Genomic DNA, 26,127 nt, shown 5'->3' with positions numbered 1-26,127 from the left:
ATGGATCAGCCCCATTCATTCTAAAGAGAAGGGAAAGGGTAAAAGAGGGAAACTCAGTTTTTTCTCTTAGATGAATGAAAGTGAAAATGTCAGCTGCTCGGTCGTGTCTGACTCTTTGTGACCCCATGGACTGTAGTCCACCAGGTTCCTCTGTCCATGGGATTCACCAGGCAAGAATACTGGAGCAGGTTGCCAATTCCTTCTCTAGGGCATCTTTCCAACCCAGGGATCAAACCCGCATCTCCTGTGTTCCCTACATTGCAGGCAGATTTTTTACCGATGAGCCACTAGAGGAGCCCTCTTAGATGAATGGTGATCCACAAAATCTTTTAATGAACAGGCAAAGAATCAAACATTGAAAATACAGAGAAGATTTAGAACTTTCTGTAGGGGGTGCTTTGGGGATGGTCTGGTTTTTCTGGAAACCCCTGTAAAGTCCTCCAATTCCTACTTTAAGGCCTATAATGGAGGAGATAACCAGGGTTCTTAAGTGTTAAGAACCCTTCTCAGCCTGTAAAAAAATATTCAGTATCAGGAAAGCTTTGTATACAAAAGTCCGTCTAATTACTTCTACTACAAGCAACTTTGTGGATTTCAGACTTCTTAAGGAACTGTTGAGGCTATTCTTAAGTAGAAATCGAAATACATATTTGAGAAAAAGAAGCACACGTTGATCCACTGTACATAGTAGTCTACAATCAGGCTGCAATGGAAAGGGAGTCTGGGGAGAGTTGATGGAGAAGGAGATGTGGTTGAGTACTGGTGCCATTTGGTGGGCGAGGGAATACTGCGGAGAGAACCAGATGGTGAGGGCAATAGTGTGTCTACCTGCGGGACCAGAACTTGGTAGACAACTCAGGAGAGATGTAATATGGACACACAGGTGTGAGCTGTATGCTCAGAGGAGAGTGGAAACTGGAAACATACTCTATATTCACAGAACACACGTGCACATATACATATACATGTATGTCTGGATTCTTCTGTGGTCTTTTTCAAAACAAGCAAGTCTCTTAAGTCTAAACTCATAGCAATAAAAATAAAAAATCTGTTAAAAACTTTGACTCAGCAATTCCTATCCAAGGAAATTACCTTTATTGATTTATTCATTTGGCCATGCTGCGTGGTTTGCGGGATCTTAGTTCCCTGACCCAGGGCCCTGGCAGTGGAAGCGCAGCGTCCTAACCACTGAACCAACAGGGAATTCCCAAGGAAATTATCTCCAGCAGTTCCAACACAAACATCTAAAGATTCATGTACAAGAATGCTCATTCTAGTGTTGTTACAGGAAAAAAGTAAATGGCCATTCAGAGGATACTATGATACGTGGAATGCTATGTAGCTGATAAAAGGATCAAGTAGATACAAAGAAGTGACATAAAGTTTTCTAAGGGAGATTGTCTAATAAAACAGATTACAGAATAGAAATTATAGTGTAATCTCATGTATGCAAAAAGTTGCACAGACCTATTTTATATATCCACAGAAAAGGTCTCAAATGATACACCAAGCACTTAATAGGAGTTTTTATACTGGAAAGGGGATTATAGGAGAATATTTTCTTTCTGCCTTATATACTGTTACGTTTGAAGATTTTGCAATGAGTGTGAAATATACTTCCACTAATTTTAAGGCTTTTTTTTTTTAATGGAAAAGTTTCTGCCCTCAAAGTGCTTACAGCTTATGGAACTTAAGTCAGAAGGGTTTTCCCCTCCTATTTCCATCCTCTCCCTTACTGTTTTACTAAGTGAATCCTCTCAGAGACCTTGACATACCACAAAGTCAGGAAGGCTGATAAATGGGTAAATGGAATAGCAATGTTCCAGCAAAGTGACCAAGGATGGCTCAGCTAGGCTGAGGCCCATGAGAGGCTAGGCAGCGGGCACCAGAGGCCGTGTAAGTGACCAGCTGCCAGGACCGCCTGCCTCCCAGCCCTGGCTGGTCATGTGGGTCAGACAGTGATGAGACAGGCAGAAAATGGGTGACCTGCTGGGTGGTCTACTGTCATGAAAACAAATGCCTGCCTGCGGCCACCATGGACTGCTGGGCTTTCTTCACAAGACAAACTGGCCCCCTCTTTCCATGAAAAACTGCCTTGCCAGCCAAAGGGGGAAACCTGGGAACAGACAATACCACTGGACTCTACTGTATGGTCCATGGAAGGCCCTGGGTTCCAATCCCAGGTGCAGAAAGTGCGGCAGGAAGGACAGCCCCCGGCCACTTGCAGTGTTGACTTGGGAGGGAACAGGACCAATGGGACTTTCATGGTCTACTTTGAAATCAGTACAGGTGAGTCAGGGTCCAACGGCGAACAGGCAGGACACCAAACTGGGGCAATTAAAGTGGAGTTTCATGGAGGGACCACTTACAAAGCAAGGGCAGAATACAGAGGAGTCATAGGATGGTACCCTGGGTCACAAACATAAGCGCCATTACCAGCCTTAGGCGGGGAGGGCCGAGGGGAGGGGGTGGTGGCCGAGACAAAGGGCCCTTGGGCAGGTCCTGACAGTGGGGGACCTTGCGTGGAGGGATGAGGCGGCCCCGGTGACGCAGGGAGAGCGCTGGGGTGCCAACGCCTGACTCCACCACCTGCTGGGTCACCCCATCAGCCAACCAACAGGAAGCCCAGGGGCAAGGAAACCCACTGATGCAGCCTCCTGGGGGCTCAGAAGGGAGGGGAGGAGCGAGAACATGAGTCAGAGAAGGCGGGGAAGAGACCCTCCACACCATGGACCATAAGAATGTATTTGTCTCACTTTCTGTAAAGCGCACACATACTCTTATTAATTGAGAAGCCACCTAGAGATAAAACTCCCAGGAAACACCCTATATGTTGAAGAAATTCCGACAAATACAAACATTTTCATCTTCATGGGTATGTCTACAGAAGCCTTGCATTTCAATCCTTCCTGACTTATTATTTTTCAGCAATAGAAATATACAGTGAGGCCCTCTCCAATTTGGTTTATTAGAATGTACAAAGACTGATCTAAAACAAAATAGCTTTTCTTCAGATAGAAGCTAGAGGCAATGCTAGTGTTCCAAAGATGTAGGCAACGTAACCTGAAAGTGATTTATAGACAAAATCAGTCTTCTATTTTTAAAATTTTATTTATTTGCTCTTTTTTTTTTTTGGCCATGCTGTGTGGCTTGTGGGATCTTAGTTCTCTGACCAAGGATTGAACCCATGAGAGTTTGGAGACCTAACCACTGGGCTGCCAGGGAACTCCCAAGAGACGTTTATTCTCCTCAGTTTCTTCGCATGACACCTTTCTATAGGACTTTTAAATACATACTATCTTTAAAAAAAATGTACTGAGTAAGTGACAAAACACCACCTGGAAGCTTAATAAATGACAAGGGGGAAGAAAAGTGACTTTGGTTATTGCATCCCTCCCATGAGTCATTCCTTAATTTAAAGAATTAGGCAGCTAGAGATATGAAGAGAAGAGCCTGATCTAATATATACTGTACATGCAAATGGAGTGCTTGGGACCCACATGTCCACATAAAGGTTAACTTATAAATGAAAAGGAAGTGTAACTGGACCATGAGTATTTCAATGAAAGCAGGTTTATAAAATAATCACCAGCCTTAGTTCTCTGTGGTAATGAGGCAGAAATGGGTCATTTTCTCTCCCTTGACTATAAAACTGACATATGCTCATTTAAAAAATTTTCAAACTCAAGGAAAAAATAATCACTTGAAATACTACCACTTAACATTTTACTGAACATCCTCCAAGACATGACTGTATGAATATATAGAAAGTATTTTACATAAACGAGATGAAACAGCATCTGCTGCTCTGTAACTTGTTTTCTGAAATCAACCACATATTATATAACTTTCTACTTATATAAATCTAATTGTCATGTGTGTTCCACTACGTGTACCTATATAGCTTCTATTTGTTGCCGGTGTGTAATTATCCTCAGATTATAAACTCCTTGGTGTGAAACTGTTGGAGCACAGCTTCTAGAAAGTCAGTCAGACCACAGCCCTCCCACCCCCACAAGGATGCCCCCCAAGGGCATCCACGTGCCCCACACCACAGCCATGACTGGGCTGGCCTTGTCAGTCTCTGCAATTTTTGCTAATCTGATCAGTGGAAAAGAAATCTAATTTTTACTTTCAGTTTTAATTTGGTAATATAAGATTGCTAATGATGAGTTGACAATGCATGCATATGTTTACTGTCCATTTATACTTCTTATGTCCTAAATTGCCCTTTTATCTTTAAATTTCAACCTAAAAGTGATGCATGTGTTACATATACTTCATGTTGCTGTTTAGTCACTAAATGGTGTCCTACACTTTCACGACCCCATGGACTGTAGCCCATCAGGCCCCTCTGTCCATGGGATTTCCAGGCGAGAATACTGGAGTGGGTTGCCATTTCCTTCTCCAGAGGTTCTTCCTGACCCAGGGATCGAACCCACGTCTGCTGCAGTGGCAGGCGGATTCTTTACCACTGAGCCACCAGGAAAGTCCATACTAATACATAACCTTTGTAAATAATGCCAAGACTTACCATGAGCTTTTAAAAAATCCTGCCCTCCCCTCCCCTGTCCTTTTTAAAAACTAAAAAGGCAGACTGCTCCTGAACTTATTGACAGCATGCGAGGCCCTTTCCGAGGCTGGCACATTCGAGAACACAGCCTCACCCAGTGTGCACTCACCGCAGCGGAACACAGACAGCTGGGCCAGCATGGGCACTTGGTAGGATTTCCCGTCAGCTGCCACAAACGTGCGCTTCTTGGTGTTCTCAGGCAGAAACCGTGATCTCCACAAACCCTTAAAATACACCGCGTTGACCAGGACCAGTCTGGTGAGGGCGCCGTTGAGAAGATCTGGGGACAGCAGATTGTCGATCATACCTGCGCAGGCAGAGAACAGACACGGGGGACACTTGGGACCGGCCATTCATCAGCGCAAAAGGCAGCTGAGGGATCGGGGGGAATGAAAAAATCTAACAAGTGTTAAGATTCAAAGATTTTTAAAGTTTAAAAATTCAAAGATTTTTACAAGACCTTTCACAATATCCTCTTGTCCTTCTAATTGTTTTCCTCACTAAAAATTAAAAGCTGAAAACAAATTAAAAATCAGTGAACCCAGAAAAGACTTCAGAAACCCTCTATTTAGAACAAACTTTTCATCAAGAAATTCTTTTAAAGTTGTAGGATATAAGAACAACATATTAAAAATCTGTATCTGTTTCTATACACTCACAATGACCAACTAAAAAATAAAATGAAAACAAATCTACTTACAATAGCATCAAAAATTATCAAAGGAATATATCTGATAAAAGCACAAGACAAAAACACTGAAAAAAATTATTTTATAACTAATTCCCTATAAGCCCCCTGTTTTAAGAACATTTTACTTATCCACATAAACTATACTCATTAATTCATTTCTGTGTTTGATAATAAGGATCTGTATGGCTGCCAGTGAGGGCTTTTGGTCGGCACAAGATAAACTGTTGTCATGTTGATTTATTTTAACTCCCGGGTTGATTTAATCCCAGTTAAAAATAAAGGAACACTTCAGCCTATGCAATGTTATCAAAGCTAAACGCTTAAGTTCTCTTAAGATTTTAGGAATGTGGAGCATTAGTTTGGAATCCCTGGTTATTACAAAGCTACTTAAAGAAGAGGTAGGACTAAAATCGGTATCTATATTGATGGGTCAGGGATCCATCTAGGCTCATATTACAGAGATTAAAAAGAACCAGGGTCTGTCTGTAGGGAAGAACTATTTGTTAAGGAAGAGCTCTTCACAAGACATCGGGATGGTCCAGCTTGTTTGTGTCGGAGTGAAGCAGCAGATATCGTTGTTGTGGTTTCAGGATGCTCCTGTGAATGCATGAAGATCCCCCTCAAGTACTATCTCTGCCTGAGGCTTTGGATTTTCATTTAGGTTCCTCTTGCTTGGCTTTTAAAGATTCAACTGTGTGTGGGTGTGTGTGCGCACCTGTGTATGTGTGTGTATCTGTCTCTGTGAGTGTGTACAGGTTTAAGAGAGATCACTAATACCAAAACTATTAAAAATGAGTTCACTGTAGCTTTTAATCCAAAAAGTACCTAATATAAATGCCTAGTTACAATACATTAAACGGTGGGAATAAAACCAACAGCTTCTGAAGAAGCAAGACTATCTAATTCAGCAGAGAGCTTTAAGTCCTTTTAAATGAAGCTCAAGGAGACTCAGATGGACAATAAACAGATGTTTATGTGCGTCATGGTAAAGGAGAACACCGGGATGGATACCCTGACCCGCAGGGTTCTCAATAAGTCAGTGTCCTCACTGCTCTTTACTTACACCAGGGGGCGCCAACGCCCCCTTATAGCAGGATCTGCAGGAACACAACTGCTATAAATAGCCATCTTTCAATGCAAGGGACCTCTGTGAACACTGGATCCTGTGGGAAGGAAGTGAGAATTCTGTGCTCCAGCGAGTCGGATTCTCAATAGCTGTGTCTTGCCTTCACTGGGACCATTATCCAGTCCAACTGCTACATACCTTTGAGACACAGCTCAATGGTCCCCTCTTCTTGTATCTCTTCTCTGACCCTCCTCCCATCTCCCAGGAGTTTCCATAAAACCCAAGGTGCAGCACTATCATTACACTGCAGCGTTTTATTCTAGCCAAACGTAACATCTGTCTCCCTCAACTAAACTGTGAGCTGCACAAGAGAACCTTGTCTTTCATTATTGAAAAATCACACCTAAGATTCTATGTTCGCTCTTCTGTTGGTGCACACCAAGAGTCTGAAGCAATCTCTTCTGCCCCTTTTCCTGAGACAAATAAAGCCTCTTATTGCCACTAGGTTTAGGCTGGCTCAGTGGTAAAGAATCTGCCTGCCAATGCAGGAGGCACAGGTTCAATCGCTGGGTCTGGGAGTTCCCCTGGAGAAGGAAATGGCAACTCACTCCACTATTCTTGCCTAGCAAATCCCAGGGACAGAGTAGGCTGGTGGGCTACAGTCCATGGGGTCACAAAAGGGTCAGATACAACTTAGCAACTAAACAAGAACACTGCTACTGGTAGAACTAAGATATAATAAGGGAACACAAAGAAATAAGAAGAAAAAAATGCATGTTTAGAGGCAAGGAGGGACCTCCCATCAATAATTGTCATGAACATGCATCCATCATCTATTCACCCATCCATCTATCCATGCATTCATTTCTTCGATGCCTGCCTACCATGTGCCAGGAACTCTTTTAGGTAAGAAACCAAAACAAAAATAAACCCTGTCCCTCAAAAAGCTATAGATTAGAGCGAGGTGGAGGCTTACATAAGTGACTTGGAAATACAATTGTAATAAATATCCTGCAGTGAAAGTATGGATACTTAAGGATGTGAAGGCAAGTAAGAGGGGGATTCGATCTGGTCAGTGAGATCAGGGATGGGTGGGCTCCTTGAGGAAGGATTACTTGAGTCCACAACTGTAAAAATAGCTCACATTCACCAAACATTATTTCCAAAGTGTCAACCACTCTGTTAAATGCCTTATGAGTACTATTCATATTCCCATAACAGCCTTAATGTTATTATAAGAATTCTAATAGGTACCACTGTCTTTTTTTTCTTCAGTTCTTCTTTTTTTTGCTGCACCACGATGCTGGCAGGATCTTAGTTCCCCCACCGGGGATCAAAGCCATGCCCTCGGCAGTGAAAGTGCTAAGTCCCATCACTGGACATCAGGAAAGTCCCGGATCTGCTATTATATCATCTCCCCATTTTACAGAGGAGGATGCTGAGGCACAGGGAGGTTAAGTAACCAGGCTGATGTTACACAGCCAGTAGGTGGCAGAACTGATACTCAAACTAGGCACTTACGCGTGTAAGGGCTATGCCATTCATGAGATAGTGTGAAATCAACAGGCCAGGGGCTACTGGAGAGAGAAAGCATTTCAGGAAGCAGGATGCACGGGGGTGTCTGTGATTGGAGACAGGATGGCCGAGAGACTGGGAGGGGGTCGGCATGGCTGAGTCCGAGGCCACAGAAGGGGGTCCCAGGCAAGCCATCACCATATCCCTGGCACACTGGGAAAGCTCCCCCACCCTCTGCAGGGCAGGATTTGTCATCTCCACGTGGTGGTCTTCCACATGTGGACTGATTTACCTCCAGGGTCTCTCTGAGACCTCGCATGTAGCCACGTGCCTCTGAGTGGGGCCATCTGCAAATCTGTAGGAGTGTTTCTGGCTGAGTGGACAGTGACCAGAGATGCTACCCGTCTTGTAATGTTCAGAACAGCCCCACACAATGAATCGTCCTACTTCCTGCATTAACTTTCCAACGCTCCGCTGCAGAGTCATGTTCCTGAGAAACCTGCTCAAGGTCATCTGAGCCCAGAGCCGCATTTTTCTTGTTGTAAACACAAAGTATTTTTTTTTAATAATTTATTTTTAATTGGAGGATAACTGCTTTAGAGTATTGTGCTGGTTTCTGCCATATATTTTGAGTACTGTTGATGGACACTGAATTTGCCAGGAAAGTGATGACCACGCAAACCAAGAGGAGCCGGTACTTGTTTTGGTCGGAAATTTACAAAGAGTTTTGCAGTGTTTTAGGAAAAAACCGCATCAGTGATGGTAACACAGCCTGTGGTTTTTCTGTCACCAGTAGGGCGGGCCTGACTCAGTCTGCTTTTGTGGCTGTCAATTCACAGTATGAATGTCAATTCCCATGTCAATTCTTATTCTAAGATTCTGTTGCATATTCAGGGGTGGCTGTATCCAAGGGTTTACCTATTGAACTACATCCATAAACTACTTTTGTTTTTCCTAGTATTACAGCTTGGCATTATATTAACTTTTCAAAATTTATGTATGTGTGCATAGGTTACAGGAGCTATGCATTTCACTTCAAGAGAGTATGAAAATCCTTTTTTGACAGTGGGGTCTGCAGGGTAGAAGAGCACTTTTCTAGCCTTACTGCTTTCCTTTCCCCAGATGCTGTGAGCAATGCATTGAGTCAGTGTGTGTTCAAAGTCGCCTGAAACGGGACTTACTGCTCCCAGGACACAGTACAGGAGACTAGGTGGGGTCTGATGTCACATCACACAGCCACTCGGCATCTGAGTGCCGTAAGCGTCCTGCCTCAGTTCTCAGTCCTACAGGCTCAGAAATCACACTTATCCCCTCCCACTCGCTGGTCTCCTGACCATTTCGTGGTTTCAGGATGGGAGCCTAGGTTGCACTGTGCAGGGTCGTGTTGAGAAGGGATGGCACGGGTTTACCAACACCACCCTGGCTCTCCTCCACCCTCCAGAGCATCTTTTCTAGCCACTGATGTGATTTGCAAATATTTGCCTTGACAAGTCTGGAGGGAGACTGGGGGAGAACTTGCTTTAGTGTAGAAGGCGAGGCCCCTGCCTCTGAGCTTCTCCTTAGCAGACTGGGGTTCCAGGGATCGGAATTCTAAACACATGCCATTCTGATGCTGGAACCATGCTTTTGAGAGCTGTGACCGGAAGAGACAGAGTTTCTCCAAGTTTCCTCTTTGGGCTTATTCTCCATTTTGAGTCTCTTTTGCTTCCACTCTGATGACCTTAACTCCCCCCACTTTGTGAAAGACAGTTTCCAAATCTCTGTTTTTAGCCTTAAATTTTCTCTGTTGTTCTGTACCTATCCCACCCCCTGAATGTTTCCACCTGAAACTGCACTTCACAAATGAACAGGCTAAAAACACTGATCTTAAGACACTTCTTCAGTTTCACGGGGGAAGGGACGCACATGCACAAATGACCATCATGGTGGACATGCTCTATCTAATGAAGGGCATGGTCGTGTAAGCACATGCCAACCACAACCCACCAACACACCTACTTCCTGCGATGACAGAGGCGAGAGGGGAGGAAGGGGAGGAGAGAGGCAACACAGGAGCAGGGGGCCGAGAGGTCCAAACTGTTATGTAGAAAATACGCTACAAGGATGTATTGTACGGCACGGGGCATGTAGCTAATACTCTGTAATAACCGTACATGGAGTGTAACCTCTAAAACCTGTGAATCGCTACACTGTACACCCGTACCTTATGTAATACTGTACATCAACTATATTTCAATAAAGAGAGACAGGAATGTGTGGGGAAGGCTCAATCCCAAATCTTAAAGGCTGAGAAGCACATTCTGGGTAAGGGGGATGCAAATATAGAAGCAGGAAGAAATGAGCAAAAAAAAATCTGCAGAACAGACAAGGGCCCGGGGGCAGGGACCTGGACATGAGATGCATCGAGGAAGAAAGAGAATCCCCAGAGTTGTATTCTGCCCTGGTCCCCGAGCCACAGGGAGACAAGTCCCCGGGGTGGGGATGGCACGAGCTATGCCCACAGCAGGAAAAGGGAAGGAAGAAGAAAGACTGAGCCTCGAGGCTGCTAAGAGGGGGAAGGACGGTGCAGTCAGTGGGGTCCAGGGCTTTCACCACGGGCGGGCCACTGACCCCAGGTAGGGTCTCAGAGCCTGACTCACGCCTTCGTCCACAAAGCAGAAAACCACCCTACTCGTCCCCGGGACCCGAGGCCACTCACCCTGCGTCTCGTTCCTGACCCACGCGTTGATGGATGCACAGGCGGAGGCCGGGTCCTCGAAGTCCGCGTTGCGGACTTCACACTGGAACACGTCCTTGTTCCTCGTGACGAAGGGCACTTCCATCTTAGAGTCGTTCTTCACAAACACGGCGTTGGCCACCGTCACAATGTCTTTATTCTTCTTGGAGACGATGGCCTTGTTGATCTTCTTTAACATCTTACCGACTCCTGAAACAGAAAAGAAAAAATGCAGCGATGTTTCCGTAAGAATTTAAGGCTTTCTTTTTTTTTTAAAATATTGTCTACAGTATGAAAAATAAGGATAGTATAATAAAAAAGATGAGTATGAGGAGCAAGAGACTAAATCATCTGATTTTTCAGAGGTCTCCTGTTAAGAAAAGAGGGGAGGGTGGGAAATGACATATAACCGTTAACAACCCCTCAAGATCAACTGCGGGCTTCCCAGATGGCTCAGTGGTAAAGAATCTGCCTGCCAATGCAGGAGATGCAAGTTCGATCCCTGAGTTGGGAAGATCTCCTGGAGAAGGAAATGGCAAGCGACTACAGTATTCTCGCCTGGGAAATCCCGTGGACAGAGGGGTCTGGCGGGCTACAGTCAGTCCATGGATCGCAAAGCATCAGACATGACTGAGCACACAGACACACAAGATCAACTGTACGTCTTGCCCCAAAACAGGCATCTCCCTGGGCTTCTCTGCACCTTTTCCGTGGAGAGCTCGCTCTCCTGGGAGATGGTCTTGGCAGCAGGGAGACTGGCACCCTCGTCACTTATGTACCCATGGGGAATCAGCCCAAGGACTCTCCCTAATCCGTCTCTCTTTCTTCTGAAGCGCTATTTCCTTTCCTGACAAAGATTTAACAGTTCAATTTCTTGTCTCTATTTTGAAAAAAAAAAAAAAAAGGTGTCAAAAAAGCATCAGAAAGACTACGAAAAACTGCCATGCGCCACCATCCAAGAACAATGCGATTTTTACTTGATACCAAGCTCACAAATAAGGGGACTCATTTTATGACAACATAAGCTTTACTTTTGACTTCCCTGGTGGCTCAGACGGTAAAGCGTCTGCCTACAATGTGGGAGACCCGGGTTCAATCCCTGGGCTGGGAAGATCTCCTGGAGAAGGAAATGGCAACCCACTCCAGTATTCTTGCCTGGAAAATCCCATGGATGGAGGAGCCTGGTAGGCTACAGTCCATGGGGGTCACAAAGAGTCGGACACGGCTGAGCGGCTTCACTTTTCAGTAAGCTTTATTTTACATGAGTGACTTGTACGCGCTCCATTTGGTTTCAGGGCATGGAGAAGAGGGAAAGAAGTTATAGAGGATGAAATGCGTGCCTACAGAGAGCTCGACTTACAGATCTGTCTAACTGTCCTTTCAAAATGACACTGTCCTAAAACAACCAGCAGAGTCACCTTGACGGTCACTCTGGAAGAGGGCAAGTGAGAGCCCCACAGTCTGGCCCTTTGTGAAGCCTCTGGGGACCCCACCCCTCATGGGTTCTGAGGGGCAGGCCCAGCAGGACGGGCAGGCCCCCTATATGATGAAGGGACCAGCCGACGTCAGGGCCCAATCCTGGCACTCATTCCTTTCAGCTGCACGGCCTCCTCTACGGGCCCCGGCCCCCTCCTCAGAAGAGGTCAGGGCAAGTCCTCCTCCCCTGCCCCGGACTATCTCACCTCCCTCCACAGCCAGTGTACCACCATCCTGAGTTCCCAGAGGCTGACCCCAAACCAAGGCCTGACAGCCCACGCAGGCTCTCCAGGATGAGTCTGTCGTGTGAACTGACGGTGAGTGACTTTGGGTCGGGGGAGGTTGCCCACCGACCAATATTGTCAACATTTTAGAAATACTACCTGACACGGATGTGGCTCGGCGGGAAAACAAACAAGAATCTAGTCGCTCTTTTGAAATGGTGTTGGCCGGCAGAGCCTGACCGGCCCTGGGAGAGGCCAGGAACCCTATGGGTGGTTCGCTCTGAAGTTATAAATCACCAAGAGTTCTGTGGGCTTCCAACGAGGGCAGCACAGCGTGTTCCAAGCATTTAGTCCTCCTGCGCTTCCAACAGGTGAATGAACTGCAAACTCAAGCGGAGGTTTCACGCTATGCAAACAAGAGTAGGGGCCAGCGTAAGGGGGTGGGGGCGGGTAGGCCTCTGGGGCTGGTGGCCCCAGAGGAGGCTGCTTGGAGAAGAATCTAGCTGGGGTGCAGAGGGAGGCGCGCAAGCTCCCAAACCCCCATCTCTCTGCTCCCAGGGTCAAAAGGGTCAAGATTCCTAGAACCTGATGGCCAGTGGGAGAGGAAGAACGTGGGTGCGAAAGCACACTCACTTCCCAATAAAGCAACCACGAACCAGATGTGAGAAAGGACTTGTTCAAGGTCACGGCGCCTGCTGGTGCCAAAGACCAGTGCTGCCCCCCGTACCCCACGCCCTGGGGAGGTGGTGGACGGGGACTCGGGTGAGAAAACCTGAGCTAAGGCTGAGTGACAACGCTTGGAGATGTAAGCTCCTAAGTTTAGGCAGGTAATTCAAACAGGGTTTTCTTTCAAGAAAATGAAACCATTCCTATTGGGCCTTACTGGAAATCAAGCTTTTTATTTTGCAACAGTGATAGAGTCACAGGAAGTTGCAAAACCATATATTTTTCCCTGTATATTTCTACCTTTCACCTGAATTTCCCAATGATAGTATCTTGCGTGACGGCAGGATACAGATCCACAACCAGAAAACTGCCACTGGCCCAGTCCCCGTGCACTTGTTTTACATGCATGCATGTGTGTGTGCAGCTCTTTGCAATTTCATCGCCCATGGAGACTCATGTGTCCACCACCAGTGAATACGCAGATGGATTCCCTAGCACAAGGCTCCCTCCTGCTGCCCGCCAAGGTCACAGCCACCCACCTCCCCAAGCTTATGGATTTAAAAGCATATTCACAGCCTTAATGCATTCTGAGCCCTGTACACCATGGGGGTGGGGCGGACAGGAAGTTTTGTTTGAGATGAGAAAACGGGAGCATCGAGCGATCAAGTGCCTGCCTGTAGCCCCACAGTGGCAGAGCAAAGCCCAGAGCCCAGCTCTCCGCCCCGCCACTGGCTCTTAGAGGAGGCTGGCCCTCAGGCCCAGGGGGCACTAGCGAGATCCCTCCCGGCTGAGCAAGGGCCCTCCTGCCCGGGACACCTGCACAGCCAGGCCCTGGCACACGCACCGTTCACACCGTATCTCATCACCGTGGTGAGCTGCTTCTTGGTCCTGCCATCGGCTCCCAGCTGTAGCATCCCCAGGACGGACGCGATCCCGTGCGGAGAAATGATGATGTTGTCATGAGGCTGGGACTTGACGATCTGATTGAAAACCTGGATGCCGGTGTCGGAGCCAAGTTCCTCCAGAGACAGAGGGTTGAACTGGGAGCCCACAGAAGGCAGCATCACGGAGGCCACCAGGAAGAAGGGGAAATGCCAATTCATGGTTCCTTCTGGCAAGGACAACCTGGAAAAGGAGACGGAGAAAATGTTTACGTTCTACACTGAACAAACATTTCTGGAGGAACTACTTTGTACTCAGGCTGCCCTGGTGGCTCAGTGGTAAAGAATCTGCCTGCCAATGCAGGAGACACAAGTTCGATCCCTGGGTGGGCAAGATCCCCTGGAGAAGGAAATGGCAACCCTCTCCAATATTCTTGCCTGGAAAACCCCATGAACAGAGGAGCCTGGCAGGCTACAGTCAAGGGCTCACAAAAAGAGTCGGACACGACTCAGCGGCTTAACAACAACAAAACAACTCTGTACCCAGGTGGCTGTGATTTACTAAATTCAGTGTAACTGCACATCTTTAATATAGTCAAGGTAGAACAGCATAGATGAAACTGTTTTCCTTTATATTTTGTGAGGGGGATGGGGAGCGAGAGGAAGGAAACTTCCAGCTGCTGGTCCCAAGACTGCAGCAAACACGACTCTAATCGTTGTTTCTTTTTCGTAACCACCCTTCATCCCATCAGACCGATATTTACCGAGCACCTGCAATGTTCCAGGCCCTTGTCTCAGTGCTGAGCACAGACTGCAAAGAAAACGGCTGTGAGCCCTGCCCTCCTGGAGCTTATCTTCCAGAGGGGAGACAGAAAATCAGGAGGCAATAGAGTCACTTCAGAGAGGGATCAGGGTCACGACAGTATGAACGGTGGGTTTTCAATCAGATCGTCAAGTCCCGGGAAGCGGTAGGGGTGGGGCAGCATGGGCCTGGATGGGCAGGGAGGTCACTTCTGCAAAGGGACACATGCGCCAAGGCTGGAGGAACCAGAAGAAGTGCAGATCAGGGGAAAGGATGCGCCGGGCAGAGGGGCAGAGGGGCAGAGGGGGAGCAGAGGTGGGTTGTCAGAGGTCGATGTGGCTGCAATATAAGGGACGTGGGGAGGAGGGGTCGGGGAGGGGGGTGAGGAAGAAAAAGGGGCCAGATTCTGAAGGGCTTGTCGAGCCCCATCTGGCTCTTGCATTTCATTCTACAGGTCGTGAGACCCACTAGAGGGTTTGAAGCAGGGAGTGAATCTCTTAGGTTGCTGCAATCATCTTATTAACTGCACGTACACGATTTGTACCATAAGCATATGATTTTCTTAACTAAAGAATGCTTAATGAAACTAAATTTAAGTGAAAATAAATGTAAACCTGCAAGAGGGCAGAACAATCTGCAAATTCGTCCACTGTGAAGATGGCATTGTTTACAGATATTCTCAATTGTGGTGATTCCTCTGAAATACGCTTTCTTCCTTGATTACTGCTTACTGAACTTTCTTTGGCTGTGACAAGTAAGAGGCAGGAAATTTACATGTGTTTATGGAAAAGCCAATACTCTCGTTAAATAAGAACTTGGCAGCGGCAGCTGGTAAAACCAACGCAGAACTCAAGACGTGGCTCACGTGGCTCCTCCCTAGATCTGAGCTCCTGATGGGCACACGTTTCTCCAGGAAACAACTGGTCCTCCTGTTACAGGCTTCCCTGGTGCCTCGGATGGTAAAGAATCTGCCTGCAATGCGGGAGACCAGGGTTTGATCCCTGGGTCGGGAAGGAAGATCCCCTGGAGAAGGAAATGGCGACCCACTCCAGTATTCTTGCCTGGAGAATCCCATGGACGCTAGGTGTATTTACATGGGGAAGGTAGGGGGTGTGTCTTCAGAGAATAAGACAGAGGGGAGCCTTTCAGCAGAGGTAACCTGGAGTGAGGGGAAAACAGTGTCCATGTGCTCCAGGGAAGGAAAGGGAACCAGGACAGCATCAGGCAAACACGGCCATGTGTGTTCCCTTAGTTTAGTCACCAAGTCGTGTCTGACTCTCTGCAACCCCGTGGACTGTAGCCCGCCAGGCTCCTCTGTCCATGGGATTATTTAGGCAAGAATCCTGGAGTGGGTTGCCATTTCCTTACCCAAGGGATCTTCCCGACTCAGGGATTGAATCCTTGTCTCCTGCGTTGGCGGGTGGATTCTTTACCCCTGAGCAACCTGGGAAGCTCCGTGTTCTCTTGCCTTCCTCTCTATTTACTTTGCCTGCTCCCCACCCCAGTAGATGTTCAATAAATGCATGTGGGATTAAACTTGATGCCTTATATATATTCTATTTTTGTTATTAATTATTTTTCATTGCATCAAAATAATGTTTATTGAGCATGACTAGAAAATGATCCCTTTTAAAAATTTATGTATTTCTGGCTGCACACAGGTTTCCTCTGGTTGTGGAGCAGGGGCTCTAGGTTTGCAGGCTTAAGCAGCTGTGATGCACAGGATTTGGCTGGCCCACAGCATATGGAATCTTCCCGGACCAGGGATCGAACCCCTGTCTGCTGCATTGGCAGGTGGATTCCTAACCACTGGACCACCAAGCAGTTCTTAAGAAAATGATTCTGTTCAGTCCTGAGCCTCACTCACTCTTAGCTTCAAACGTTTCCCAACAGATTGAAAGGCACTGGAGTGGGAAGAGGCACCCACTACTTCCCCACCTGCTCCCCACCAAACACGCGGGACCCCGAGGTGAACCACTAAGGCCATCGTTCAAAGGTGACGGTGTAAGATTCTTTATATTGGGAAACAAGCACGTTATAAAAAATTCAGAATATTCAGAGCTCGTCCAGAGCTTAATTGTAGAATGAGTGTGTAAATGCAGCCTGTCTAAATTCAAAACATGTAAGTGACCTACATACACTCCCACTCAGGGCTTTCCTGTGGCCAGGGTGGCCTAGTCTGACTCTGGCACCTCGGACCAGGTCTAATACTACAACAATTCTCTGAGTTTCTTTTGGCCTGGCTGACAATGCAGAGCTCTCCAATCCTGACTATGGACGCTTTACTCAATGCATCCAAAAATTAGACAACAGACACTGTGTCCACACCTTCTCCCTCCCTCCCCCCACACCCCCCGCTTTTTTTTTCCTGGAAATAAATGTCCTCTTTAACCTTTAAGATACTACAAAGCCAGCATAAATATAAAACAGTCAGTACCATCTTTGTTACAAATGGCCAAATCCGGTGACTGGTACCAACTTCATCAATCTGAACTGTTGACTCTTGCATTTTGGTGGACTCTGGCAGCTGCCTTCAGTATGCCATAATCCATACTCCCCAAGCCTCCCAACAAAATTCTCCTGGATTAGCAAATATTTGAATCTGCATTCTCAGAAAGGACATCAAACTGGTTTAGCCTCTGCTAGCTTAAAGCTGATTTACCCAAACACTACAGATTTATGTAGAAGCTTGTAGAAAGGATTGGTAAGAAAAAGCTACGTTCCAAGGTCTTGGAATCAGCAAAGACTGTCTCCCAAATAAATAGCCACCTTATTTAGCAGAATTTTGCTTGGTTGTGAATTTTAGCTAAAAGAACAGTTTCATTATAAAGTGGGGGAAGTCTGCCAGGGGTGTTTTTCTTGGTTCCTTGGATTGGGAAGTATTTGAGAGATGTCTGTGTGTAGTTTCATAACAGTACACTGGGACAGGGTCAGGGGCTGTGCAGAACTTGGAATCAGAGCTGTTTGTGATTGATGTTCTGGGCATAACTTCTTCTTGGCCTCAGTTTCATAGGCTAAACGCTCAGTTGTCTAAACTTACCTGGCTTGTGCACATGTCTAAGATTAAGCTTTTACTTCTTCCCAAAGTTCTGTAGCCAGGACAGTGGGTATTAATCCAAACATTACTATCAGCTGATAACATTCCTGATATGAATACATATTCATGTTCAAACAGTCTTTTACATGAAATAACTGTTAGAGTTATCAGGCTTTGAAATGCTTACTCTCTAGAAGGAAGAGATTCTCATTATGGGAGGAACATAATAACATCCTATTTTTTTAAGAGAAATTACACTTTAAACGTTCAGGTAAGAGAAGCAATAAAGATGTGGCCCAAATGTACTACACAGCATCAATATGGACGATCCTAAATCTATCTAAATGGTTCAATTGCTTGAATAATCTTTTCATAGTAGTGAAAAGTTTCTACTTTAAGCCATTCTTATAGGGAAATCACAAACCTATAAATAAAGTCATTATTACAGGTGAAAATGAAAAGTCTCTCAGTCGTGTCCAACTCTTTTCAATAGTCCATGGAATTCTCCAGGCCAGAATACTGGAGTGGGTAGCCTTTCCCTTCTCCAAGTGATCTTCCCAACCCAGGGATCAAACCCAGGTGTCCCACATTGCAGGCAGATTTTTCTACCAGCTGAGCCACAAGGGAAGCCCATTATTACAGGTATATCCTTCCAAATGTGGGCTTCTGTTTCCCCATGAACTTCTAGTTTCTCTTACTTCAAATCTTTCCTTTCCAGAGTGAGGAATGTTTTTGAGCTTTAAGTGAGATTTAGTGTTGTAAATTTGGCTTCCCAAATGGCACTAGTGATAAAGAACCTGCCTGCCAATGCAGGAGACACAAGAGACGTGGGTTTGATCCCTAGGTCATGAAGATCCCTTATAGTCCCCGATGGGACTAGCCACCCCCTTCTCTTAATTCCCACAGCATTTTCTATCTGCACCTCTCGTTTTGTTTTTCAAGTATTTTTATTCCCTCCCAACTAGCCTGGAAGTTCACAGAAAGCAGGGCCAGAGCACTTTAGAACCCCCATGCCCTCAGGTTCTTGTTTAGGGCCCTGCCATTGCGAGGAGGGAAGCTAAATCTGAGCTCTAATCCAGCTATGTGAGGTTTTGGTCTGGAAAACAAGATGCTCTAGAAATATTTCAGGCCAGCAGTCCCTGACATTTTTGGCACCAGGGACCACTTTCATGGAAGACAGTTTTTCCATGGACCGAAGACGGGAGTGGGGGGGATGGTTTTAGGGTGACTTGCGTAAGCAACACACAGCCTAGCTCTCTCGCATGCACAGTTCACAGTAGGGTTAGTGCTCCCGTGAGAATCTAATGCCGCCGCTGCTCTGACAAGAGGCGGAGCTTGGGATGTAATGCGAGTGATGGGGAGCGGCTGTAAATACAGATGAAGTTTTGCTCACCTCCTGCTGTGTGGCCTGGTTCCTAACAGGCCAGAGGCAAGTACTGGGACCCCTGTTTTAAGCATCTAAGTTAGAAGATGTCACATACAATCTAGATGTAGAGTTCTTCTCAGGAAAAAGGAAAATGGATGGGCATCCCGGAACACAGGGCCCTCATTCCCACGGCAGACAGCCTGCTCAGCAACCAGCCCCGGGGCTGGCGCCTGCGTTTCTGCATCTCTGGTTCCCTCTGCACCCCACCGCCTCATCCCTGCCAGTTGCCGCCGCTCACATTACCTCCCTTCTGGAAAGGCCTTGTGGCCAAATTCCTGCAACTGCTCATCAGTTAAACAACGGGGGACCAGTAGAGCTGGTCACAAAAGATGAAGCTTATTTTCAATCTTATAAATTCTTTCTCTCTTTTTTTTTACAAAACAAAACATCTTTTACATATAACACATGAGCAGATGATAAGTAATATACTTGTCAGCTCAAATGATAAATAATGTGATATCTGTCGAGTCTATTTAAAATAACAAATAAGATGTCTATAAACAGTTTTGGGGGGAAAACACTGGAAACACTCTTTTGGTGCCAACTCTTAGCCAGATGATTCCCATCTGTTTTAAGAGGACACAGGAGTGTCTAATAAAAAAATGCTCCATCCCTTCTTATTCTCTAAAATATGTTTAAAGTGATGTATCTGGTAAAATGTATATTTTTAAAAAATCTTTCTGTCATAAAAGATTTCAAGTATATGCAAAAATAAATCCTCAATATCTAACATCCAGATAAAATAACTGTTAACTCGTGGCTTATTTTCTTTTAAAAGCAAAGATTATTTTGGAAGCAAAGGCTAGACAGTATATACTTCAAAGTATTTTCAACATACACTCTAAAACTAAGGACTACGTACACATATTATCCCCCTCAAAAATTAATATCTCTTTATTATGTTAAATATCTAAGCAGTGTTCAAATTTTCCTGATTGTCTTCCATTTTTGCAGTTTATTTAAATCAGGATCTAAATAAGCTCCGTACCTGACAACTGGTTGACATGTCTCTTGTCTTTTTAAAAATCTTTCCCTAGCTACGTATTTTTCCTGCGAAGTCTTTCTTTGAAGAGACCAATTTGCTTGTTCCATCGTTTCCCAGTCTAGATTTTGCTAAATGCATTCATGTGATGCTGTTTAACAAGCTCCTCTGTCTTCCTTACTTTCTGTAAACCCATACTTAGACCTAGAACATTGGTCTGCAGACTCCTGGGTCAGATCTGGCCACACTTGGTTGCTTTCTCTCCGGTTGCATTTGAGTTCCTACCAGCAAGTTGAACAGACAGCTGCTCAGTTGGACCACAAAGCCAAGAAGCATTTACTACCTGGCCCTTCACAGGAAGTTTGCCCACTTCTGCTCCAGAGGTTGATCAGATTTAAATCTCTTTTTTTGCAAAAATATTCCACAGAGGTTTTGTACACGGGGCTGGAATCAGGAGACAGAGGCTGTCTGTCTCTTTTTTGTGATGTTAACACTTACTCATGATCATTCCCTAAGTGCCTTGTTTTATTATGGCTTGCCAAATGGTGCTGTTGTAACTCTTTCTTTATTAGTTGGAATATTTCTATAAAAAGAAATTTCCCATAACCAACTATTTGGTTGTCTTGAGGTTCAGTTTGTATAGCAAAGTAATAATCCCTTCCTTATATCATTCTCCAAATAATGACTTGGTTACTCAGAATTCTTAATGCTAACCAGAGGGGGTGTCCTTGTTTGTTTGCTTAGTATAATTATGAATGCATGTTTTCCAACATATTTTAAGGCTTGTTATTGACTGAGATGCTATTACTTTTATTGATGCTCAGAACAAGCCTCTTCAGGCTGGCCCCTGAACCTTTTATATGACCCTGCAGTCTCAATAGCTTCCTTGTTTCTGGTTTGGCAAGATGTTCTAGGCTTGTTTGACATACTTCCTGTCCCAGTTGGAATCAGATACTTCTCTAGGGAACTCTGGTTCCTTTTAGTGGGAGACAGTATTTAGAGACCACAATCTGAGTATCCTGATCAAATAAACCCTAAATTAACTGTGGGGATACTGGGCAACAACAATGTGGAAAAATACAAAATCCATTTACATCCCTTTCTGGACTGCAGCCAAATATTAAAATTCAAATTATGGAAGGCAGATTGTTTACATGTGAACTGGTTTGCTTCCCAGGGCTATACAGCCCTTATAGTCCTGGATGCTGAGAAGATGAGGGTATGAGCTGGGCATTAAAAGTTGGGCTAGAATAATTAAAACAGATCACCCTCATATGGAGGTGGTAAGTCTCCTGGATCAACCCCATCCTGAGTGAGATCCTAACAATGCAAGCTCCTAGAATGAACAACTGGCCCACAGCATGACAAGGAGAGTCCCCCAGTTTATCGGGGGGGGGGGGGGGGGGGGGGGGAGGGGAGGCATGACAATCAGCTCCCTCCCTTGATAAACGCTGACATATTCTCAAGTACTAGGAAACTGGAAATGGTTAATATCCTTCTGATTTCAGTGCTTGTAGGATCCTAGAAACTTCTAGGTTCTTGGAAACTAAGACCCTTCATTAATTTGCCTCTGGATTAACCAATTCTTCTAGCAGGGGGCTACAGGAGGTAGAGAAAAAGAACAGCTGCTGCTGCTAAGTTGCTTCAGTCATGTCCGACTCTGTGCGTCCCCACAGACAGCAGCCCACCAGGCTCCCCCGTCCCTGGGATTCTCCAGGCAAGAACACTGGAGTGGGTTGCCATTTCCTTCTCCAATGTGTGAAAGTGAAAAGTGAAAGTGAAGTCACTCAGTCATGTCAAACTCATAGCAACCCCATGGACTGCAGCCTACCAGGCTCCTCTGTCCATGGGATTTTCTACGCAAGAGTACTGGAGTGGGTTGTCATTGCCTTTTCCAGAAGAACAGCACATCAGATTATATTAGAATCATGACATCTCCCAACAGCTTTCTTGATAGAGCTTCCCAAAGAAGTAAATGTGAAGGAAAGGCGTTGGTCTGCCAGACTGTGACCTCTAAGAGGCCTGAAGTAGGACTGTGCTGCCTAGCCATCAGGCCAATGCTTCTCACCAACGCTTTGCCAACAGGCAATAGCCTAACTGGTAAGGGTACCTGGCAAGAGGCAGCCTGGAGAACTTCAGGAGTTGCCCTACGCAGGTGAAGTCCGTGTCTGCAGAGTGACTGTGGCTGTTAATGCACAGTAACTGAGGTTAAGTCTGGTCCTACGATGGAGAGAGGGGGACTCCAGTCCCTCAAACCTCTACAAACATTACTGACATATGTCCACCAGGATCTGTCCTTGTTTCCAAATATCTACCACATTCTCTTAAGATAGAAAATTAGATAAACAAGCAAAATTAAAGGGCATCTTGATATCCTTCTTGGGAAGCATATGGAGCGCTATCTGAGTGAGTTAGCATTCTTAAGACTTAGGAGAACAAACAGGAAATGCCAACTGATAAAAGTGACAGCAGATCGGTGGCTTTAAAATGCCTCCTTTCAGGTTACTGGAGAGAGGCTGAGAGAGACCTCTTTGGATTTTTTCTTAAATTTTTTAAGACTTCAAAGCAGATGCTTGATCTGTGACACTAATTCCTTTTGCCAAAAAGGAACCTAAAAATACCCAGGAAAGAAATGTTCAGATACGGAAATGTATGGCAACAGTGTCTAAAAGGTTCCTTCAACCAAGAGACAGATATTGTAAGTACGCTCTAACTGACATCCAAGTGCCTTTCATCCACACACCATTCATTCCGAAATCTCTTTTGGGGTGAAAGGGGAAGGCTAGGAGAACGAAGGTAATTGGGGTTTTGTTAGTTGTCCATCTCTTTTTTTATGGTTCTTTTTTTAAAAATTGAGAATTGTCCAACTTTTAAAATACAAGATAATGGGACGTTTATTTTCTTTTCCTATAAGTGTCAGGGGAAATTTATCTAAGTTTCAAAGCCCAGTTTTACCATCCACTAACGAAGAGATCCAAGGCAAGTCACAATCTTTATCAACTTCAGCTTTCTCGTTTACTGCATTAGAAATCAAATTTCAAGGGTGGTCATGGGAATTCCGTCTGCACAACAGAAAGGCAGACAGGACCGAGCACAGTGCCTGGCTCAGAGGAGCAGGCTCAGTAAATGCTGTCTCGTGCCCCTCAATGCTCAAACAGTCTCTGATTTTTGTTTCAATAGCTATTAAGAAAGTCTCAAGGATCGAGCTAAAAAAAACAGGTTAAACAATACTTACACCTTAATAGAGCCCTGTCTGTATCTTTACAACTTCTTTAGACAATTTACGGAGAAGGAGATGGCAACCCACTCCAGTGTTCTTACCTGGAGGATGCCATGGACAGAGGAGCCTGGCGGGCTACAGTCCATGGGGTCGCAAGAGGCAGACACGACTGAGTGACTAAACCACCACCAGACTGTTTACAACACAGAGCAACAGAGCGCTGGCGTGTTCCCACATCTTTATAAGAGAAAGAAGGGGTTTTATAAGGTGGGAGTGGAGATAGGTAGGGCTTCCCAAGTGGCGCAGTGGTAAAGAATCCACCTGCTGATGCAGGAGACGCGGGTTTGATCCCTGTGTCAGAAAGATCTCCTGCAAGAGGAAATGGCAACCCACTCCAGTATTCTTGCCTGGGAAATCCATGGACAGAGGAACCTGGTAGGCTACATCCACGGGGTCACAAAGACTTTCACAAGACTAAGCAACTGAGCATAGGAGACAGGTGAGTATGTTCCAAAAAACCTTTAATGGTTGTGTGATATGTTTTTTTAGGCTGCTGACTTGGGCCATGAAATGTTTTACATGTGATGTCAAGTCCTACAGACTTCCTTATTGACAAATCTTTAAGACACAACAGTTTATATGGACGACTCTCTAATCAATAGCCTAAAATACTAGAGTGATACAGACTGGTGGTTCTCAATCTTTAGAACAAGGCAGCACATTCTTGAGACCTAAGAAAAGTATTACAGATGCTTCATGACTAATTATATTTTTAGTACTGGGGCAAAGATACAATAAAATACTACCATGAATTCATAAACACTATTAAAATGCAAATTCTTTCTATCTATACATAGTAGCATCTTGATACATTTTAAGACAATCATGTTTTGAGATATTATTTATTCAGTCTATACTGAAAGTTAGACCAGGAACATGACTTTTCTGACCCCTGAGAATAACTACAGGTTGTCTACAGGTCTTCAATTTGTAGGTGAGAAATCAATGCTCTCTAGACTGTTGCTTTAAAAAAAAAAAAGAAAAAGAGTGAACAGTAAGTGCTGAAAGTGTAAATTGATAAATTTTTTTCTGAAAAACAATTCTTGGTATGAAAATTCTTAAAAGTATGTATACCTACTGGAACAGCAAGAGCTCTTCAATCTTAAGGTAACAATAATAATTATAAAAGATTTGAGCCTAAAAAGGTTCACTGTGGAGTTGTTTCTCATAGCAAAATCACTGCAATATTCTTTGCAATAGATAATTGCAACAGCGATGATCACTGCAATCTAAATTTTCAAGGGAGGGACACCGTGGGTGACCTCCTAGCAGCTCTGTGCCCTTCTCCTCCAGCTCCTGTGGGCTTTGAAGCTAACTGTATGTACCCGTTATTTTCAGAGGCTTGCTACTGCGAGTTGGAGCCCACAATCTTAGTGGGTTGTAAGTGGCTGGGAGGTTACATACACCATTCTGCCCAGAAAAATTAAATAAACTTCCCAGCTCATACAGATCATACAAGGTGAAGAGATGTCTGAAAACTGACACATTTAGCCAGTCTATCATGCTGACTCTTGGGATGCAGTTGAAAGGGTCAGCTGAGGGAAAAGTAAAGAAACACTGCCTTCTTTCTACCTCTCTGTCCTGTGCTTAAATCATCAAATACTCAGAGTAAACAAGTGACCACAGCTCTACATAGCACAGGAACTGAACTGAATGCTTGTTCCTCCAGGGCCCTGGTTCCAGCTGGGAGGGGACGTGACACTGCCCCCCTCCCCCTGCCCCAAGGGACATTTGGCAACGTCCAGAGATGTTTGGGTTTGCCATCCGTGGGAGGGGGTCCTACTGGCTTTTCACGGGTTGAGGCCAGGGACGCTGCCTGAGCCGGCTCCCTGCTGCAGAGAGTCATCCAGCCCCTAACGTTAGTTGTGCCGAGGATAAGAAGGCTGTTCCAAAGCACAAAGAAGCACACGTGTGCACTCTTCCCCCGTGTGTCACGACTGACTTTCCTTAACTTAGAATCGAGGCTTCAGTCTGATCACAGGCTTGTTTCTTGTCAAAGTGACAAATGTCACAGTGACTCTCCCTGGAACTTTGGGCTCGAGGCTTCTCTACCTAGGGGAGGAAGGCATCCTGCCCGTCCCTTTCGGGAATCCCAGACGGGAAACTTTGTGTTACCATTAGATAAAGCTGTGGCCTTATCAAATCGGGCTCTTCTACAAGCCTGTGAAGTTCTGCTGCTGGAGCAGGGGGTGGTGCCCGTGTCACCCCGAGCCCCCTGCAAGGAGCAGCATGGAAGGCGTTAACAGCGGGCCCAGTTGTCCCTGCACCGCGGGAGGACCAGCCCGAGCCTCCCTCTGCTGCGGCTCACCCCTGGTGTCCCTCCCATGAAGCAGGAGTAGCCAGTCATTACCCCCATCAGCCTGCCCCCTCCCCACTGCCTGCTCCTCCACGCCCCATAGTCCTTTCTCTGCCCCCCACCCCCCCAGTGGCTCAATGGTAAAGAATCCATCTGCCAATGCAGGAGATGCAAGAGACGAGGGTTCGAAACCTGGAGAAGGAAATGGCAACCCACTCCAGTATTCTTGCTGGGAAAATTCCATGGACGAAGGAGTCTGGCAGGCTATATAGTCCATGGAGTCACAAAGGGTTGGATGTGACTGAGCACGCACGCAAAGCAAAGCCCGCTCTATCATTCAGGCTCACGGAACCAAAACTGCCAGGTACAGAGAAAAGCCTGAAACACTCACACATACCCTACATTTATACTTACGGCTGACTGCGCTTACTCCTTGGCATGTTTCTGAACTAATTATATTCAGTTACATGCTTAGCTAAGCAAAACTGAGCCCAAA

The 26,127-nt window shown here is 45.6% G+C and overlaps 1 protein-coding gene across 3 annotated transcripts in view; it reads right to left on the bottom strand.

Moving 5' to 3' along the window:
- The window catches only part of SERPINE2 (serpin family E member 2), a 64,411-nt gene that overhangs the window by 14,048 nt on the left and 24,236 nt on the right, over positions 1-26,127 (bottom strand). For all 3 annotated transcript variants that reach the window (XM_043445495.1, XM_043445496.1, XM_043445494.1), the window contains exons 2-4: positions 13,772-14,052; positions 10,544-10,771; positions 4,683-4,880 (exon numbers count right to left, since the gene is read on the bottom strand). In XM_043445495.1, coding sequence (XP_043301430.1) covers positions 4,683-4,880; positions 10,544-10,771; positions 13,772-14,030 — 685 coding nt within the window. In that variant the 5' untranslated portion in view covers positions 14,031-14,052. The remainder of the gene's footprint in view (positions 1-4,682; positions 4,881-10,543; positions 10,772-13,771; positions 14,053-26,127) is intronic.

The sequence above is a fragment of the Cervus canadensis genome, chromosome 24, assembly GCF_019320065.1.
Source record: "Cervus canadensis isolate Bull #8, Minnesota chromosome 24, ASM1932006v1, whole genome shotgun sequence".
Lineage (NCBI taxonomy): Eukaryota > Metazoa > Chordata > Mammalia > Artiodactyla > Cervidae > Cervus > Cervus canadensis.
This window is presented reverse-complemented; position numbering and strand designations above follow the sequence as displayed.